Source organism: Neohortaea acidophila, assembly GCF_010093505.1.
Source record: "Neohortaea acidophila strain CBS 113389 unplaced genomic scaffold BDY17scaffold_7, whole genome shotgun sequence".
NCBI classification, from domain to species: domain Eukaryota; kingdom Fungi; phylum Ascomycota; class Dothideomycetes; order Mycosphaerellales; family Teratosphaeriaceae; genus Neohortaea; species Neohortaea acidophila.
This window is the reverse complement of record NW_022985516.1, coordinates 579,211-598,628: the sequence shown is the minus strand read 5'-3', so window position 1 is coordinate 598,628 and position 19,418 is coordinate 579,211. Positions and strand designations below refer to the sequence as shown.

Here is a 19,418-nt window from a genome sequence, read left to right as displayed (position 1 = left end):
TCAACACCAGCCCTACGCCCTTCCCCTTTCCTCGTACTTGCTGCTGCGACTCTCTGCATTCTCTCACCCGGCTATAGCGGAAGCACGCCACCAACATCTCCATCTTGATACTATATTCGTACCATACCGTGTCTCACCAGAATTAGAAGCCATTGCGGAGCAGGTCAGTCGGCGGGATCGATACACAAAACCCCCTCCGTATACATCGCCGTGTTGGGAGTCAGCCAGGACGGGCAAGGCAGCACAAAGATCAATAGCGTTATCGGTTGCCCGAGATAGCAGCGTTGGCCAGCACGACAAAAGGGCGTGCTGTGTCGGGCTCTCGACCAACGGGAGTGCGCCCTTCGCAAAGTCGAGCCGGATCATCACCATGTAGGGCTTTTCGTTTGGGGCAATGTAGGGCTTTTGCAGACTAAAGTAGCGTGCAGGCTGCCCTTCCTTCCAAGTTGCCCGCTGCTTGCGTTTCTGGGAGATCGCAGCAGCAGCAGCATGAAAGGGGACGTGGGCAAGTGTGACAGAAGTTGAGGTTTTGTCGGGATGTGGTCGTGTGGTTGGTTTGCGGGCGGGTCCTTGTGAGGCTGGGTATGGGGAACAGGGAGATTATGGGGGAGTATGGGGGAGCTTGTCAATCGCTTCCTTCGCCTGTTGAAGGAATTTGGTGACATGTCTTTGACACTGTGAGAGGATTCATGATACATAGTGCGAATAGGCTGGGTTGACAACACTGTTTCTCCATTGTTGAAGGTGTTGTCATTGCCTATTCTTTGCTATTATTCACGGATTCGGGCATGCGGCGGAGTCGCACCACTGCCCAGATCCGGCATTTGGAGATCTCGCCTGACCAGACCTCCTTGAATGAGCCTTTCGCGACGATGATCAAGATTACGGAAGCAGAGAGATGGTAAGATTGCGATTGTACGATGCGGTCAGGCCATGGGGAGGCCAATTTCCACCTCGATGCGCGATGCGAAGCGGTAGGGCAACAGCGGAGGACGATTCCGGTTTCTCCTATTGCCCAGCATGATGGCCCCCGAACGCGTGAGCGAGGCGTCGCGATGAAGACGCGTCCTGTCTCCTAGACCAGACCACACGGACGCACAATCGACCATTCTCCTGAGCAGGTGGTATCTCGTCTACGAGGTCAATTTGCGGTGCTGTGGTTCCGGGGCGGCGCTCCTATGTACGGTTTAATTGCCCGCAAAGGGCCTCGAATGGCGCCGACGTACGCGGAGGCTGCGTGGCGACGTGGCGGACCTTTATCTCCTCGGGCGGCACGCAGGAGCCCGTCAAATTTGCAGTGGTTCGCGTTGAAGCGATATGCAGACACCAGCGACACGTCTGGGACCGCATGCAGCTTTAGTAGGGGACGCGCAAATTGCCCGTCTTTCTCCTGAGCGCGGGGCGAGATGGGACCTGTATGCGTGTGCGTGTAAGCGAGGTTGTTGACACCTGAACGAAACATTGGGGACATTGTCTTCGACGTGTTCGCTTTTCGCGATGTATGCTCACGGGATATGGGTATAGATCAAGAGACGGTTGGCGTCCGAAGCTCCGAGAGGTGGGCAGTAGCTCTCTGTCAGATTCTCAGCGAGCTCCGGGTGCTCCTCGAGTAACTGTGCAGGATGTAAGGTGGCAGATGTAGTTCGGGCGACTGCTTTGACGGGTCGGGGAGGTGCCAGAAGTCGTGGCGGAGGAGGAATCACGCTCGACACGATAAGTCTCCGTAGCGCGTCTTGCGGCCGAATTACCTCTGCATCAAACAGCACGGTTTTCTGCTCATCAATCACTCTTGTGGACGCGACAAGATTGCGCTCGCTTGGTAAATGTGAGTGTGAATACGATAATGACGACTAATGGTACGCTGGCCACAGGTCCCCCGCCATATCTATTGCCACCGTTCATCGATGGAGCCGGCGTCGCTATGCTGCCCCCCCCAAAAGAACTCCCGGGTGGAGGTGGTTTACTGGGAGAAACCTTGTTACTACGGGACCTTTGGCTAGGGTCACGTCAATGTGTGGCATGCCATCCGATCGATACCACCCAACATCACAGCTATTGAACGACCCACGGCTGCAACGGCGCTGGCGTGGCGCGTGGCCTTGATGACGGACCAGCAGCTCTCTACCCAGACTCACCTCCTCCACTGACGAGAAGATTACACCTCGACATAGCAGCATTCTAGCCTGTCGGTGTCGGGGGCGGAAAGAGCACGCGGTGCTTACCCGAGTCCGTCTCCGCCTTGCGCTGCTTACCAGTTATGGGCAGCGAATGCGCATGCATCATTCGGCCCCCGCTCATCAGCAAACACCTCTGTGCTTACCCCCCCCCGAATATGACATGCTCGACCCGGGGCGTGAATCAGCTAATATCGCGGCGCGCCCGCGCTTCGCTTGCTGCCTACGCCCACGACTTCTGACCCCGCGCGGTTGGGGATGTGCATCATCGTCCGCCGGATCGGCATCGATGCAGCATGGCCACGCCGCAGCGCAACTTCGGCAACCCCCCCAAGACGCCCCAGGCCTCGCTAGCGTACCGAGTGGCCCGCCGGGCCCGTTGCCAAGCTGCAGCGATGATGAAAGGGCAGCGCGCGCCTGAACGAGGCTCAGCATGCTGCAGACGGGGGGCCCAGCAGGCAGAGTAAAATAACGTGCCCGCAACCTAATGCACTGCAGTGGCACGCGGTAGCCCTAACCCTCTCGCGCTTTGGCTGTTTCAGCGACCGGGCGCGGGTTGGAATTGCTATATCTCTGCCTCACCTGCCCCCAGGCCTGCCTCGCCGCGCCGATGTAAGACTTCTCCATTCATTACCTACTGCCTCCCCCCTCTGTCTTTCTCCAACCATGTCTGTCATGATGGACTCCTCCGCCCACTTCCATCAACCAGCACACCTGCATCGCGTGCATTCCGCCATTCCCAGTCACCACTCTCTGCACCCCATCAACAGCAGAGGCGGCATTCAAAAGCGTACAGCACTGCCTCGGGATCGTTCCGTATCAACCGCGCAGGCCGAGCGACTGCATCACTTGGCCGCAGACCAAGCACACCAGCCTTCCAATCGTTCCGTCAACTCGCCAGCCTTATCTGCGCATTGGTTGACTCCACAGCCATCGCCGCAACCGCACGCATACCCTGCCGAATCCTCCGCCGAAGCTCTTCCGCAATGGACCGTCCCAACACCGCCCAAGTCGGACCCGGGCGTGCATCAAATCATGACAATCGGCTCCAATGACGTCCAAGCACCCGCCGGCACCTTTGACCATTTCGATCAATCGGCCGCTGCTGCTGCTTCCGCGGAAATGAGGTGCGTCTGGTGGTGCTCGTGAACATACTCGCCAGCTAGCTAACGTGATTGCAGCTCGCTGGGCTATCTTCTACCCTCACAATACGGGGCGCCCAGTGTCGAGGGAGAGTCGAACAGTGAGTTCCACGACACGCCAACACCATCCTGTGCGACCAAAAGCTGACGTGACCAGACTATGCGATAGGGCCCAACTACAACCACGCCGTCCGAGTATCACAGCCAGCGGCATCGACGGGTGCCCCGGCATACACGCCAACGATCTCGTCGAGTCCGGCAATCTACCCACACAAGCCTGCGACCGTCCCAAGCACTAGGGATCGACGGCCCTCCGAGGCATCGATCGCGACGCACACCGATTCCCCTCACATGCAAAGCTACAGACGACCCAGCAATGCCTACGAAGCGATCCCAACGACCGAGTTCCCCATGGGTTCCGGTCACACCGTTCCGTCCATGGGTGGGATGAACCAGAACGCCATGCCGTCACCAAGCGTGAGGTCGCATTCTGCACACAACGTTATGCATCAATACCACCCGAACGCGTCGAGGTGTGCAGAGCATAGTACGCCTTTCTTCAGAGCAAAGACTAACGACGAGTTCAGAACTCCCAACGCGTACGAGAATGCAATCTACGCGCAATCCTTTGCCACTCCGCCGGCAGCAGCAGGCAACATCTACGCGCCTTCCACTCACCATCCCCTAAGCTATCCGCCTCCCTTCGTGGGCAGCAGCGTGAATGAGGCACTTTCAAAGCCGCTGGGCAGCGACTCGTCGATACGGATACTCAACCAGAGACCCAAGCCCCAGTGCTGGGAGCATGGATGCAATGGACGGCAATTCTCGACATTCAGCAACCTGTTACGACACCAGCGCGAAAAGTCTGGCACGGCGGCGAAATCATATTGTCCCAAGTGCGGTGCCGAGTTCACCCGGACGACTGCGCGCAACGGCCATCTGGCTCACGATAAATGTACCAAGCAAGGACGACCATCGGAAGAAGCGAACTGAGCGGCCATCATGATACTACTGCTTCTTGTTTCGCGCGTGCGCGCGCGCTTTCTTTCATCACTGCCAGCCTTTCACCAACACTACTCGGCGGACACACGTTCCTAATACCCACTGCGAGGGCAATGACTTAATGATGCGCATGACGGGTTTCGGGCGATGGAAACCAGTCGAATGATACACACGAGGGAACAGACAGCTACAAGACATTCACATTTTTTACAAGCACTCAGTATGCTCCCATCTCAATCGTATCCAGACCGCTCATCCCCTATGCATTACCCTCGGCCAAGCAAGCAGCACCCATCACACCTCAAGCCCCTCCAAACCCACAGCTCCAAGTTAGGGCAAGACTTGTCTGGTTTAGAAGCCCCCCATGGCAAGCCCGGCACCCCGTAAGCAGTCTTTGGCGCTGCCGATCCGTGCTTGCCGCGACCCCCGTACTGTACGAGCCACGTTGTCCCGCTGGCTGCCCGCATGCCAGCAAGCAGTAGAGTTTGCGACTAACGTGGGCCCGCCTAACGTCAAGCTTCCCAGCGCACGCCGCACGCGTGCGTGCACGGCTAGGAGACTGAGAGAGCGGGAAATTCCCATGTGGAGAAGGCAGGCAAGGCATGCCCATGTGGCTCTTTGCCGGGCGTACCTGGTCCTTGGTAACAAAGCCTTGGCTGGGTAATACTCGGGCGCGCCTCTGCGGTTTGGAATATTTTCTTCGCATATGCCTATCCTGGCGTGACGGGCACATCATTACTACATCCACACGTTGCGATGCTCATCGACCGTCAAGCACAGCAGCGGCTGGACGCCCCGTAATCTGCCCTTTGCCCGTTCGGTTTGGAATACGATTGGCCGAGCTTGTCAGCCGGGTGGGAATACCAACACCCGCTCCCGGCTTGGGACTGGTTCCCAACTCTCCTCCACTATCGCATCGCACGGCCGCAGGCTGAAAAGCTTCGGGCCCGAAGGCATTGGTCCCGATGATCTTTCTATTCGTGGCGGAGGGCGCAAAAGAGCTGCCTGCCGTCGGCAAGGTTCAAGGTGAGAGTTATACGCTTGCGGGGCGCCGGTTTGATTAGGTCTGAGACCTGATTGCTATATTCAGCGCAACAGATTGGAACTGCCGCAGCCTCCAGATGTACAGCCACACTCTAATCTTGCGAGATGAAAACGGTCGTAACTGTCGACGTTGGCTGCGGAGGCCTGGCGACTGACCGTTGTCTGCGATTGGAAAGTGGTTTGCTCGGCGCACATCTCTGCATCGCACAGCATCCGGCGCTGCCCACTGCCTGACTCACGTTGCTCCGTCGGCTCCACATCAACGACGACGGTGTGAATGGAAGAGTTGACTCGCGAATTGCACCAGTCTCCATCACACTTGGCGCCCAGATACCGGCGTGAGCACGAGACGCTCGATCAGTGCATGGGTACATTCAACAGTGTCAGCGCATTTGCTTACGGAGCTGTGCCGATCGCGGTGTCAGCCTCCGACCACTACCGTTTAGGGCGCTGCTTTAGCAAATCGTGACGATATGCCCCGGGCTTGTGCTGTGATGCGATTGCAATCGAAGTGCTCATAATCTGTCACGTGTGATCACTCTTGGACTGTTTCCTAGGCCTGACATAGTCGAGTGTCGCTAAAAGAGGGTCGGGTAACAAGTGAGGGTAGCTGCCATTACACCAGTGATCACTCGAGTCCCATTCCATCATCAGACAGCAGACGTCGATGAGAGTGACTTCGTGTCGTCGCAATCCAACCCCAGATTCCGGAACACTGCGGTCATGTAGGCGCTGGAGGAGCATCAAGCATCCAGTCCCGTCCACCCGTCCGCCCAAGATCTCGCGCACGCGGCGCCGGGCGGGAATCCTGATGAGATCTCGGGAGCGGGCCGAAGCGATGTCATGTCCACCTCACGACTCGAGCGAGTCGGGCGACGTTTATTCATTCTCACTGCGTGACCACAAAGACATCATGGAATCAGCCAACTGGCCATCGTTCACGCAGTACTACGTGGACCTTTCTTGAGCGACTCCACGCATTCCGTTCCCTGCCGTCACCGGTATATCCATAGCCAGGATGTTGCCACGACTGTGCACACTCTTTCAGATACACTATTCCCACACCAACTCTCGATATTTAAAGAACCAAAGGATACGATCCGGATGACACGTGCTCTGATTTTATAGGTCTGCCCAAAGACTGAAGTCCTTTGTCTACGGACCAAACTCATCTCATCTGGCTCGAAATGGCGTCTATCTTTACATTCGATCCTGATCCGCCACGAGTGGATTCTCCTTGGCTCCGCGGTGTCGGCGGCGATGGCAAGCCTCAAACCGAGCTCTCTAGTGTGCCAGACAAAGAAGACCCTCGCCACGGCAAGGGTGACAAGTTAGCACGGTCCCTGCGGAACATCCGCCTGGAAGCTGAGCCGCAGGAGGGCCCTGTGGAGTACAAACTACACTTACTCCTTCGTCCGCGTCGAAGATTCATCTATGCATCTACAAGCACCAGTGGGAGAAGCTACAGTGTATACGGCGAGGAACGAATCGAGCCTTTCGCAGATCTCGAGCGATCCAGAGTCGCACCTGGACCTGCATCCGAGGCTTCAACTCCGCCCCTGGGTTCCACGTATCAAACCCGCCAACACAGACTGCAGCAATTGACTACGCAGCTACTGTGGCGGCTTCAGCAGTCATCACCTCATCACTCCTCGTCAGCGACCAATATCATTTTGCCTAGTCTGCCGGAGCCTCTGCCCGAATTAAATGCACCGGACTTTCCTGCAAGACTCGTGCACGGTCTAGAGGAAAGCAAAGGCGCGCTTTACGAAATTGGAGTGGCCGACGATGGAACTCTGGTTGGGTTGACCGAGGACGAAATGCAGGAAAGCCTGAACAACCTCCGTGCCATGGCTGCTTGTTTGGGATGTGCCATCGAAATCCTCCGTCGAGAGGTCGTTGGAGAGTGCGAGTGGATCGAGTCTGTCCACCATGAAGCTGAGATCCGAAGAACTCGGCACACCGGAAATCTGATCGTCGTGGAAGCTATGGTCAAGCCGCTGCTGCAGCCCGTCAATCCGGACGCGCGAAGCGCCAAACCCGAGAACAACGGTTTGCATCACAAGACCGAGAGCGCAGCTACCCATGCTTCTACTGAACAGCTACGAGTCACCTTGACCGGACCAACCATGTCTGGCAAATCCTCACTACTCGGCACCTTGACAATGTCAACCCTGGACAATGGCCGGGGTCAGAGTCGGATCAGCATGCTGAAGCATCGTCACGAGATCAGTTCAGGTGTTACCAGCTCCGTCACTCAAGAATTGATCGGCTATGCGGATGAAGAAGACGTGAATGCCAAGGTGATCAACTATGCCGCGGAGAACACGGCCTCGTGGATTGACATTCATGTTGGCGCGAGCAGCAATAGACTCGTCTTCATCTCCGACTCTGCGGGCCATCCGCGGTACAGACGGACGATCTTGCGCGGACTGGTCGGCTGGGCGCCTCACTGGACACTTCTATGCGTACCCGTAGACGACACCGATTTCTCAGTCGGAAGAGATGGGAATGGAGACAGCTCTCAGCAACATCTCGGACTCGGAAAACCTGACCTGGATCTCTCGCAAGCGCAACTGGACCTTTGTCTGACTTTGAAGCTGCCACTCGTTATTGTCATCACCAAGCTTGATCTAGCCTCAAAGTCCGGCCTGAAGATTACATTATCGAAAATTCTCGACACTCTCAAAGCCGCGGGAAGGAAACCGGCAATCTTCCCTCGTCCGGCCGCGAATGGTTCGGAAGATGACTTGCAATCAGTCAGTGGCACCGCCATCGATGCAGCCTACGATGTGGTGCTGCCGCTTTTGAATGACCCTCTGCAAGCCGTCCCCATCGTTCTGACTAGCGCCGTCCGAGGCACCGGTATCGACAGCCTGCATGCTCTACTGCACGAATTACCGATCCCTGCACCGTCTGCTACATCGTCTCCTGGCTCTGGATTCCTCTTTCACATTGAGGACGTCTACACTCGACCCGCCGGCGAGGAAGGTGTCATAGTCTCGGGACGTATGCGTCAAGGCAAAATCGGCGTCAACGACATCTGTTCCATAGGACCCTCATCAATCCACGAGCAAGCCGCGTACGAAGACAACGACCATCGACAAGTTCGCAGACCCCAAGCACACCTTCCGACCTCTCGGTCCTTCCCCGGCGCCTATCGCGACACAAAGCTTCTGCAAACTCACATCCAGCCGCCAGGCCAAGTCTGGCTTCGCTGTAGAGTCTCGACCATCCGCAACCTGCGCCTCCCCGTGCCAGAACTCAGCGCAGATCAAGTCGGCACGCTGGCCATCGTTCCCATCGACACGAATTGGAGCAGCAACGGGCTGAGCGGCATCCGCAAAGGCATGGTCGTCAGCTCCATCCAGCCGCAAGCGACTCGCACTTTCGTCGCGGAGTTCAAGCGGGAAGACTTGACTTCGCTCGCCGTCGGGAATCACGTGGTAGTCTACATTGCGAGCGTACGAGCGTCGGCGCGGATCGTGTCTGCCCGCACGCCGGATTCACCGATAGCTACTATGAGGGGAGAGTCAGACGGCTCGCAGCCTTTCGACTTCGAGGAGCTCCAACAACCCATTGGAGACGTTGTGGAAGAGGAAACTCAGCGCGAAAGTGCTACTACTATTGCCGGCGCAGTCACTGCTCCACACCTCCTCGTCACTTTCGCTTTCGATGCCGCACGCGAATTCGTGTTGGTCGGAGACCAGGTGCTAGTCATGCCCGGCGGAGGGCCAGGCCTGTACGGCGGACAGGAAAGAGGCGAGAAAGGCATCGCGGGACTGGAAGGGTTCGTGGGCCGCATTGCAGAAACATATCCATAGCATTTGAGCAAATCATAAGCAACACATCAGAAGCGATATTTGTAGCAGCCACGCACCTCGCCATCACCACACTCTTAACAATCCTCATTCGAGGCGGAAGTGCAGTGGGCGGGAAGCGCCACGCCGCCAGCCACAACTCCCTCCACACAACCTCACCTTCTCTCGGCCTTGTGAGGCGGAGCGAAAAGTCGGGAAGCAGAAGAGTTTTCCGTGCTCCTTACGCCCTTGCGGACTTGTCGGAGACGCGGCGGAGTTGGGCAGGTTCGCTTTCCCGCGTGGATTACTGAGCAGATCTCATGGACCTTGAGGAAGTGCTCCACCTTGCCACGCGGGTGTTTACGTTCGCTCGTTGCAGCTTGGGAATTGTGGAGGAGGAGAAATGAGGGAATGAGAGGTGGGAGTGAGATGTGCCATTGCGGCACAGTATGGCTGGGGAGGGTATCTTGACGCTAACATAGTAGGATTGCGGCAACAACAGTGATCACGAGGCAAAGCCGACTCGTTTCGTCTTTGCGTCGTTCGCCATGTGCTCCAGCATTCGATTCATGCCACCGAGATCCAGCTCGCCGGCGTCGAGCATGAGTTGGTCTCTGGCAGGCGGCGGAAGCTCGGTAGGCGCGGGCGCGGAGAAGAGTGGTCTAGACGACGTCGGTGGCGCGAGATTCTGCGCAATGATGAAGCGATGTTCCGCCGAGATGAGCAGGTCGCGCTGCGTGTTCATCTGCCCGAGACTGCTGGTCTGCGCTGCACTCGATGCGAATTGCGAGATGGAGGTGATGTGCTCGTTCATGAGGTCGATGTCGGTGATGTGCGTGAGGCCGGGGGCGTAGAGGGAGCCGAAGCCGCTACCGCTGCTGTTGTTGGTGCTTCGCTGCCAGAAAGCCTGCACGCTTGGGATCGAATAGATGGCGCCGTCGTACCATAGAACCAAGCTTTCGTCCACTTGTCCAGATCGATGCGCGGTGTATGCAATTGAGATTCCGCCTGTCGATGCAGTGCCGGGGGTTCTGGGCGAGCCGCTAAAGAGGTTCTCGGCCTTTGCTTTCCTCGTGTTCGGTGTCATGGGAGCCAGTTTCGAGCCGGCTTTCTTCTGCTTGCCCGCGTCTGCGACCTCTGCAGTGCTAGAAGTGCCCAGGAAACCGTGGATAGCGAAGTCTTCATCAACGTTTTTGTTGCTCACTGCTGTGCTGGTCGAGCTCCAAATGCCCCATTCACCATCGTGGAGTAGGGCAAAAATGGCGCGACCACCGAGGATCCACTTGGCGTCTAAGATCTTTTTACGTCTCGCAAGCGAAGCGGTGCCATCCGGGGAGAAGAATGGCGTCAAGTAAGATGTGACCCATCTACGTTCCGTACCATGCACGGCGTGAGCCGAAGTGATGGAAGTGCGTGAAGATGGTCGTTGAGTAGAAGTTCCAAGCGCTGGGAGCTCGAAGATGCGGACGGCGCCAGAGGTGTCCGTAATCGAGAGTTGGGCGATTCCCGAAGAGGGGTGGAAAGACACTTTCCGTCCAGTCAAGGCTAGGCGGGCGATGGGATCTGTGCTGGTCTCGAGCTTCGCCGTAGGATCCGCCTTTAACCCTAATCGCCAGATGTTTACGGCCTTTGCAGTGCTAGCAACCAACACCTGCCCAGCGATCAGCCGATCCTGAGCTTCCGCCCGCGGCTCACCGTCCACTGGCAGTATCTTGATTGCCAAATCATTCGCAATGCTCCCATCTGACGAAAGTGCCACCTCTTCAATCACCTTCTCCACCCATACTGCCCTGTCGTAGGAAGCAGGAGGCGCCAGCGGAATTTTGAACAGCGTGTTCATGCCATTGGAGTACGCCAATGCCACAAACATGTGACTTTTCGTGAGGTCGAGCAGTGGTGAGAAAGGCAGCGAGGGGAAGGAAGGCACGGCGATGCGAAGGACGGCGGCGCCCACTTCGATATCGACATCCTGTGTGATTGTAGGGTAGGGGCAGTCTGAGTCTTGCTCGTCTTCCTCGCCTTCGTACTCGTCTTGATCGCCGTCAATCATCATCGCATGCTCGCTCCTGCCGAGACCGTTTGCTCGCCCGCGGGAGGACTTTGGTGGCTGCTCTCGTACTCTCCGCCCGCCTCGCCAAACGATGCGCAAACCCTTCTCATGGCCATACAAGAGAACTGTTGAGCCGTTCGGGGCTGCGATGGGATAGATGGAGGAGCAGTGGATGCGGTGTGACACTTCGTAGCTGTTCGTTTCAGTTAGCGGACATGCTCTCGATTACGTCACGGTTGCGGAGGGTTGACCGACCTCAGACGAAGCTTTCTGTCTCGTTTCCATACTCTCGGTTCTGTCGCCATCGTGGGCGGTGCAGCAAGGTAGTTGTGAGGTGGACGAGGTGGGTGTAGAATGACGGAGTGGGTGGGTGAAGTTCGAACAAAGTACGTTAACAAGCTTCGGCGACGCGCCGTATCGCGTCTCCCTCAACTTCCACCCCACCTCAAGTTTCCTTGTCGTTTACGCACACTTCACTACACCACTGACGTCCACGCATGACTGCAGAAATATGAACAGTGTGGTCACCTCTCTCACGGACCGAGAGGATGGCAGGACACGAATCGCCAGCGGCCCTGGCCTATCTGGTTTCTGAAGGACTGCTACCGGCGAATCCCCTTCCAGAGCTGTACCAATGGGAATGTCATGCTTCATGGGACGGAGACGATGAGATCCAAGAGGAAATACTGGCCACCAAGGACTGTGTCGTCTGGTCACATGGGCAATTTGTCCAGAATGTGTATCGCTTCGAGCTCGAGGGAGAGGCCGTCGTTCAAGCCGTGTTGACACAGTTCCCAACGGTTGACAGCATCGTCACGCGCTTGTCCAAAACTTCCACTGCCTCCACAGCCGTTCCAAATCCTCAGAAAGGTCCACGGCGCCATCATGTGCCCGGAAGGAGGACGTCATCAAGCTCCGTCGAATCATCGACTTCCCGGGCGCTGATCGTGTTCTTGAAGACCAAGGCACATGTGCACTTCCTAAATGGCTCCACTCATATCCTCGACCTGCCCGTCGAAGTCGAGAAGGCTTTTCCTGCGCCATGCGGTGTCATCGTGCAAAGAAAATCATCACCTACCCCGTCATTGCCTCCAACGCCGCAATTTCCTAGAGCACCACCCAGTTCTTTTCTATCCCCAAGGAACTGGCAATCGGCATCCTTTCTGGCGTCTCCAACAGTTGCAAAAAGCTTTGGCGGTACGCCGCCATCCCGTTCAGATCCACTGGCGAGCAAGAACCGACTGGATGCTCTGTTTCAAGATGCTTTTGGCAGTCCTGGCGAGCCTCACGATGAGGATCTGGCCCCTTTATACTCCTTGACAAACCCTCTAGCGGACTTTGGAGTTGTAACGTACTCTTCGCATAATCTCAAGCCACGACTGTCGAGCAAGTCGCCATCCGGCATGAGCGTGGAATTCGAGCCTCTGAGTGCCAGTGAGCAGGTGGTCTATGTTTCACCGACGGATGAACTGAGGAGCGGGACACGATCAGACAGCGGATCACTTATGCTCATCGTCACTACGAATAACGAACTCCATACTCTCACAATCTGGCATGCGTGGCAAGTCCAAGAGAGGTCTCTGGCTTCGCTGATGAAGCAAAGAGCGGCACAAAAGGCTGCAAGTGCAAGACGGCGAAGTTCTTTCCTTAGCGCCAGCATGGTTGCGACTGGGACAACGACGCCTGGAGTTCGCCAACGAGAGGGGACCCGCGAAAGTATGGCCGCTGCGGGCTCCATTCGACTGCCCAGTGAACTCGCAGCTCCCCATCCCGGCCCTTCTTCTTCCCGGAAACCCACGAGACAGGAGGAGGAAGACGCCATGGCATCGCAGATGGATCCAGACTATCATCCTACAGCTTCGCAGCAGAATGCCAGAGAAAGCAGGCGAATCAGCTCTATGAACTCCGATGTCCGAGGCAGCCAGAATGCAGCACATGCTGCTTCTAGCGTGCCCGGTGGACGGCGAAATACTTCGTTTGGTGGATACAACGATCGCAGAAGTTTCGGTCACCGCAAAAGTCGTGGCTCCACCCCCGGAAGTACATTCAGTCGAAGTCTCGGCCCGGATGATGACTCCATGGATACCAACGGCGATCTGGATATCAATGGAGATGAGACCGTGGAGGCCATTATGCGACAGATCCGAGCTGCCTCTGAGGCTGCCGGCGCTGAGAATATCTTCGGTGGCGGCGATGGCGACTTGAAGAAAGAGCTTGTTGCCAGGAAGCTCCACTCAATCCCGCTGGCCTTCGATCACTCGTCGGTGGGCATCACTGCGAATGCAATCCAAGTGGCTACGCTTGGGGATAGCTTGCCGCTGCCAGAAAGCAATGATCAGAGACTCAACGTGTATATACATGAGCGAGCCACTAACACACTCACAACCTTACACTTCTTGGTGAAGCATCGGACTCTGAACCACATGCCAGGCGCGTCATCCAATGTTGCCGTTCCGCTACTGGTTCACGAATCGAGGATTGAGTCATGTGGTGGGATCACCAAAATCAGAGACAAGGGTAGGGAAGCTTTGTTGCTTGAGGGCCAGGGCTTGCTCTTCTCGCCAGATGACCGGTCGCCGTCAGAACCTCAGATAAACGCTTCTGAGCTTGGGAAGATCAGGCTGCGGCCGGATTCTGGTCGAATAGAGAAGCTACTCAGAGTCTGCCGACTCGTGCTCCTGAGACAGCAAGGCGCGAAGATGCTGCCTCTCTGGCACACCGCGCACGCTTGGTTGTTACGAAATCCATCAGTCCTCCAGACCACTGCTGCTGATCCCGAGTGGCTGGCATTTGCAACGACTATCCTTGGACTGGTTCTTCCAGCCCTTGATGATGAGACCAGATCAACCCTGCGAAGCTTGCCGGCCGAAGGCTTCGAGTCTGTTTGGAAAGCTAGGCTGCTACGGCAACAGCAAGAATCCATGCTATCCATGGACGCGGCCTGGCGCTGGATGTACAGAGAGGAAGTTCCGAAAGGCCACGAGTCACAAAGAGACGCTTTCCTCACCATTGCCGCTTCGCTCGCGAATCAACTGGATCAGTCTACGCCGCAGCGGGCTGGTGAACACTCTAGCTCACAGATCAGAATGACAGGCATCAAATTGATGCTGGGTCTTCATGTGTTCAATGAGGAGCAGAAACTCTGCACTCTCAACTCAGGGTCTTCATCATCGGCTTTCTTGCCGGCGATCATTGCACAACTTGGGAATTGGCTGGGCGTGCGACCATGGAGCTTCTCGCCTGGTTGCTACTACCACATGGAAGGGGCGCGTGAAGAGCGATGGCAGTTTGTCCGGTCTCAGATGCGCGACTCTTCGGATCCCATTCCCTTGATGCCAGAGCCGGTGGGCATCACACATTGGTTCGAGCGTGCTCTTGAAACACATTCGGATGAACAGTATCCCACATTGGACATTATTGCGTCGCTAGACACCGGACCAACCCTATCGGGTGAGTACAAAACTGAGTGTACCCAGTCAACCCCTCGAATCGAAACCCTGTCTGGTTTGCTGGCATCGACTTCTGGCTTCGCGAAAGATGCTGCTACCACAGTCGAGGCCATGGCTAGCCATCTCATGACAACTGAGATGCTAGAAAGCATGCCATCTGGCATCGCCGCTCCGTTCAGAGAAGCGATTGCTAGGTGTGAGAAAGAGCCGCGCACCACATGGTCCTCAAGCTTGTTGAGTCTGGTTGGGCGAGATGATCTCGACACCGACACGAGAGCGCAGCCTCTCCCGTTCCCGCATTCCACTTTCCCCGCTCTTCTTGCCACAAAGGATGTTCAGACGGTCTGCAACGCACTAGACCATCATCCTCACATCGGCAAGACAAAGGAAGCGAAACGCCATGCTGTCTCGCGTTTGATCTTCAACGAAGACCGCCGTTTGGTGGAAGCGGTCAGCTTGATGCACTACAACAGCCCGCAAGTGGCAGAATGCCCCAAGCAGCCAGACTGGAGCGATGCACACCACCTCGAGCAGCAAAGGAAGCTCATGCAGTGGGTCACCATTCGCATGATTGCCTTGCCCGCTGGGGATGGAATGATACACTTCGACTCTCAGACGCCTCTATTGACGGACCGATACCACCTGGCTGGTTTCAGCAATTCTTGCTTGATGCAACCCATGGGCCACACAATGACGACTGACAAAAGCGGGCTCACCGAGGAGCGGGTGAACTGGGCATACTTCCACGCTGGTGTGTCTGCTGGTCTCCGTATCTCTCGCACCATAGAAGGCATCGATACCTCGTGGATTGCCTTCAACAAGCCGAATGACCTGACGAATCGACATGCCGGACTACTGTTGGCTCTGGGCCTCAATGGCCACCTGCGCAATCTGGCGAAGTGGCTGTCGTTCAAGTATCTCACCCCGAAACACACTATGACGTCTGTCGGTCTGCTTCTCGGCCTGTCCGCATCGTATATGGGCACTATGGACACTCTCATTACTCGCATGCTCTCAGTACACATCACTCGGATGCTTCCTCCTGGCGCGGCGGAGCTCAATGTGTCGCCCATCACTCAGACAGCTGGTCTTATGGGCATTGGCTTGCTGTACTACAATACGCAACATCGTCGCATGAGCGAGATCATGCTATCAGAGATTGAACACATGGAGCTCGAAGATCCCGACAGCGGACCGGATCCTTTGCGAGACGAGTCATACCGTCTTGCTGCCGGGCTTGCGCTGGGTTTCATCAACCTAGGTAAAGGCAAGGACCTTCGCGGCCTCCATGGCATGTACCTTCCCGAGCGGCTTTTGGCTATCGCTGTCGGACCCAGACCAGTCCACGCTGTACACGTCTTCGACAGAGCTACAGCTGGTGCTGTCGTTGCTGTTGCTCTGGTGTATATGAAGTCAGGAGACCGAGCTATGGCTCACAAGATCGATGTGCCAGACACAGAAGCCCAATTTGACCACGTTAGACCCGATGTCCTACTGCTGCGAGCGATGGCGAGGCATATCATCTTGTGGGACGGCATCGCGGTCCAGGAGCCTTCGCCAGACAGGCCACAATGGATCTACGCCAATCTGCCGAAATGCTATCAAGTCCGCTACAAGTCTCTTCAGACTCGCGGATTTGCGCACTGTGCGAAGAGCTCCGACATCCCCTTCTTCAATATCGCTACAGGACTCGCGTGGGCGCTTAGTCTCAAATACGCTGGCACAGGCAATGTCCATGCGCGAGATGAGATTCTGACCCTGCTAGGCTGCTTTCCCTCATTCCCCGGTGGGATCGCTTCAGAGGCGTATGCCCGAGCATTCAACTACGACACCAGATTGACTCGATCCACTCTGCGTCGCTGCATGGACGTCCTCGCTGTGTCTGCTGCTACCGTCATGGCTGGTACAGGCGACTTGCAGACCTTCCGACACCTTCGCCGTCTACACGGACGCACGAACCCCGACACGTCCTACGGGTCTCATTTAGCCTCTCACCTGGCGATCGGCATCCTCTTCATGGGTGGCGGGACGTATACGTTTGGCACATCGAACCTCGCCATTGCGTCGCTGATCTGCGCCTTCTACCCTCTATACCCAACCGACGTGCAAGACAACCACGTCCACCTGCAAGCCTTCCGCCACCTCTGGGTCTTCGCAGCCGAAGCGAGGTGTCTCATCGTCGAAGACATCGACACCAAACAACCCATCTCAATGCCACTCCTCGTCTCCCTAAAAGACGGCACAACAAAAGCAATGACAGCCCCCAGCCTCCTACCCGAACTAGACAGCATCGCCACAGTGCAAACCAACGATCCCTCCTACTGGCGCGTAACGCTCGACTTCGCCGCCAACCCCACGCACCTCGCCGCCTTCAAACAAAACCAGCGCATCTTCGTCCGCCACTGTCCGGCTTCAGAAGCGCACACCTCCACCTTCTCCGCTACCCTTTCGGCGCTCAACGGCACCGACGCCGCTTCTCAATCCATCCAGCCTGCCAACTCCGTGCAGCAGACGTGGCAGAGCATTTTCGCCCTTCCCGTTTTCAAGGAGCTGGAGAAGGCGGAGTTGGAACTTGTCTTGCCGCCTGACGTGCACAGTTCTGTTTATACGGATGAGAGGGAGACGGTGGTTGATGATCGGTTAGCGCTTGTGCGGGGTGTAGAGGGTGGGGATAGGGGGGAGTTGTGGAATTTGAGGGTACTATTTGCTTGGGCGGAGAAGGTGAGGGATGAAGGGGATGGGAGGTTGAAGTGGATTGGAAGTGAGGTTGTGGATGGGTTGAGGGCGAGGATTGAGGAGAAGCAGAGGGTTATTCAGTGAATATGATTGAGTGAAGAGAATGAAGTGATGAGGAATGCATTCGATAGTTCACGTCTCCCTGGCTGCTGAATGCATGTGCGCTCCTGGCCATAGATTTGGGTATTGAAGTTTTCAACCAACACGTAGAAACCCTCTTCGTGTTTGACATCACCCTGATTGATATTGCTCCAGAAAGCGCTCTCGCCTCAACAGCCCAAGATGAGCAAACCAGATGCCGACAGGTACTGGTAAGTCTTCGTTTATTTCGAATGAAAGCATTCTGGTACTGACCGCCAGCAGCCTGGATTGCCCTCTCGTGCAGATCGTCGCCGATTATCAAGAGAGAAAGTTCTGGATTCACACGGAAGTTATCACCAAGAGCTCGGACTACTTTCGCAGACTTCTAAATGACGGCCGCCTCCATTTCGGGAATCCTCTGGTGCAGCCAGAATGGGACGCTGGACATTTCAACGCCTATGCCAATTGGCTGTACACCAACGTCTTCCAACCGAGTCTCTTGGGCCGCGGCTGGGAAATCGACTACGAAGGTCTGCTTCCACTATACTTCTTGGCTGAGAAACTCGAAGACATGAGGTTCCAGAACGTGGTGCTCGACTTGATGGCAGACCGGTATTCGAAAGAGCGGGAAGACACCAGAGCAAGAGTGAGAGAGTCACTCCCAAATCCGAAAGACGTGCTGTATATGTACCTCCACACGGCCGCCGGCTCTCGCGGGCGAAGGCTCTTCGTTGACATGTTCGCCTTCGGAGCCGCGGCTTTTGATGCAGTGTCAGAATGCGAGGGTTGGCCGGCAGAGTTCACCATGGACCTGGCGTTGCGGCTACTCTCACTTCGCCCACACCCTGTTCGGCAACCAATCGAGAGAGACTGGCACCAGGCTCTGCGAGACAGAGACGAGACGAGAAGGGCGAAGGAAAAGGCGGAGAAGGAGGAGCGGGAGGGGCTAATGGTGATGGATAATGGAGAGGACTGGGAGGCGGTGCCCGGGAAGCAATGAGGATTGAACGGGTTCCACTAGAGCCGGAAAGCGAATACCAGAAGGAGCGCGGTAGTCCGGCAGACAATCGACATCGAGAGGAGGATGTGACCAGGGAATCCCGCGAACTCCACCAGATTGACGGGGGGTGGACCTCCGTACAAGGGCTGTGGTTTGGCAGGCACTCGACTTCGATATGAGGATGTGTCCGAGAGGATGCCATGTGGAGCGACCCGCAGAGCCCTGAAAGGCTGCCAGAAAGCTTCGAGAACTCAGGATTTCGTTCGTCCACTCGGCGGACCTCATTTTTCCCCTCCCTTGCCCTTTCCACTCCGCTTCTTGTCTTCCCTCTTCCCACCACCGGGTGCTTCATCCTTGGCCGTGGCCTCTTTCTGCCTTCCAGTGCCAGCAATCAGATCCAGCATACTTTGATCGCCGTCGTCTTCGTATTCTCCGGCCTCATCAGCACCCTGAGTCCATGTCAGTCGCGTAAGCATGTAAAAGATCTTTCTCACAACTTACCTCAGCATCAGCAGCATCCACATCAAAGCCACGGCCGAATCGCTGTCGAAATCTCCTCAGCTTTCCCGCCTCATCTTCTTCGACGTTCAGCAGCTTTTGACTGCTAGGGTTCCAGAGTGCGGTATTCTTTGTGTCCTTGGTGGTCTTATATATCGGCTGCGGCGATGTGGTGCGGTGTAGGAAGGTACTGCCATCGGAAAGGGTAATGAGTTGGGTGAAGGTGTATGGTCGCTTTGGCCGGCGGATGAGCGTCGCGTGACGGACTTGCTGGGCGCAGATGGTGCACCGAGGCCCCACTGAGATACGAGGAGCGGCGGAGGAGAGCATGATCGGATGTAGGCGAGGATCAATGGCGATGTGAAGACGTGAGGTTTGATCGTTGGAGTGAAAGTTAAGTTGCGGCGAGCTTCGGGAGAGCCAAGACCAGACGACTTTTTAT

General features: G+C 56.4%; 6 protein-coding genes across 6 annotated transcripts; 4 read left to right on the top strand and 2 right to left on the bottom strand.

Annotated features, from left to right (window-relative positions):
- Positions 1-2,718: 2,718 nt before the first annotated feature.
- BDY17DRAFT_172492 (uncharacterized protein) lies at positions 2,719-4,312 on the top strand. Its single transcript, XM_033729827.1, has 4 exons — positions 2,719-3,301; positions 3,356-3,417; positions 3,486-3,758; positions 3,904-4,312. The coding sequence occupies exons 1-4, from the start codon at positions 2,841-2,843 to the stop codon at positions 4,002-4,004; spliced, it is 897 nt and encodes a 298-aa protein (XP_033588407.1). The 5' UTR covers positions 2,719-2,840; the 3' UTR covers positions 4,005-4,312.
- On the top strand, positions 4,064-4,297 carry BDY17DRAFT_226967 (uncharacterized protein; the record flags this gene model as incomplete). Its single annotated transcript, XM_033730149.1, has 1 exon — positions 4,064-4,297. A coding segment is annotated over one exon (234 nt), but the record flags the coding sequence as incomplete, so codon positions are not given.
- Positions 4,313-6,198: 1,886 nt separating the features above from the next.
- On the top strand, positions 6,199-9,550 carry BDY17DRAFT_299798 (uncharacterized protein). Its single transcript, XM_033733952.1, has one exon. It carries the CDS (start codon positions 6,550-6,552, stop codon positions 9,184-9,186), a length of 2,637 nt encoding a protein of 878 aa, XP_033588406.1. The 5' UTR covers positions 6,199-6,549; the 3' UTR covers positions 9,187-9,550.
- Positions 9,551-11,573, bottom strand: BDY17DRAFT_282489 (uncharacterized protein). Its single transcript, XM_033732069.1, has 2 exons — positions 11,468-11,573; positions 9,551-11,405 (listed from the first exon to the last, which is right to left on the bottom strand). The coding sequence occupies exons 1-2, from the start codon at positions 11,515-11,517 to the stop codon at positions 9,668-9,670; spliced, it is 1,788 nt and encodes a 595-aa protein (XP_033588405.1). The 5' UTR covers positions 11,518-11,573; the 3' UTR covers positions 9,551-9,667.
- Positions 11,574-11,760: 187 nt separating this feature from the next.
- BDY17DRAFT_253258 (uncharacterized protein) lies at positions 11,761-17,481 on the top strand (the record flags this gene model as incomplete). The annotated part of the gene is made up of 2 exons (XM_033731327.1): positions 11,761-12,035; positions 12,126-17,481. 2 exons carry the CDS (start codon positions 11,761-11,763, stop codon positions 17,479-17,481), a joined length of 5,631 nt encoding a protein of 1,876 aa, XP_033588404.1.
- Positions 17,482-18,759: 1,278 nt separating this feature from the next.
- Positions 18,760-19,306, bottom strand: BDY17DRAFT_317543 (uncharacterized protein; the record flags this gene model as incomplete). The annotated part of the gene is made up of 2 exons (XM_033736110.1): positions 18,760-18,927; positions 18,980-19,306. 2 exons carry the CDS (start codon positions 19,304-19,306, stop codon positions 18,760-18,762), a joined length of 495 nt encoding a protein of 164 aa, XP_033588403.1.
- Between the last annotated feature and the right edge of the window lie 112 nt (positions 19,307-19,418).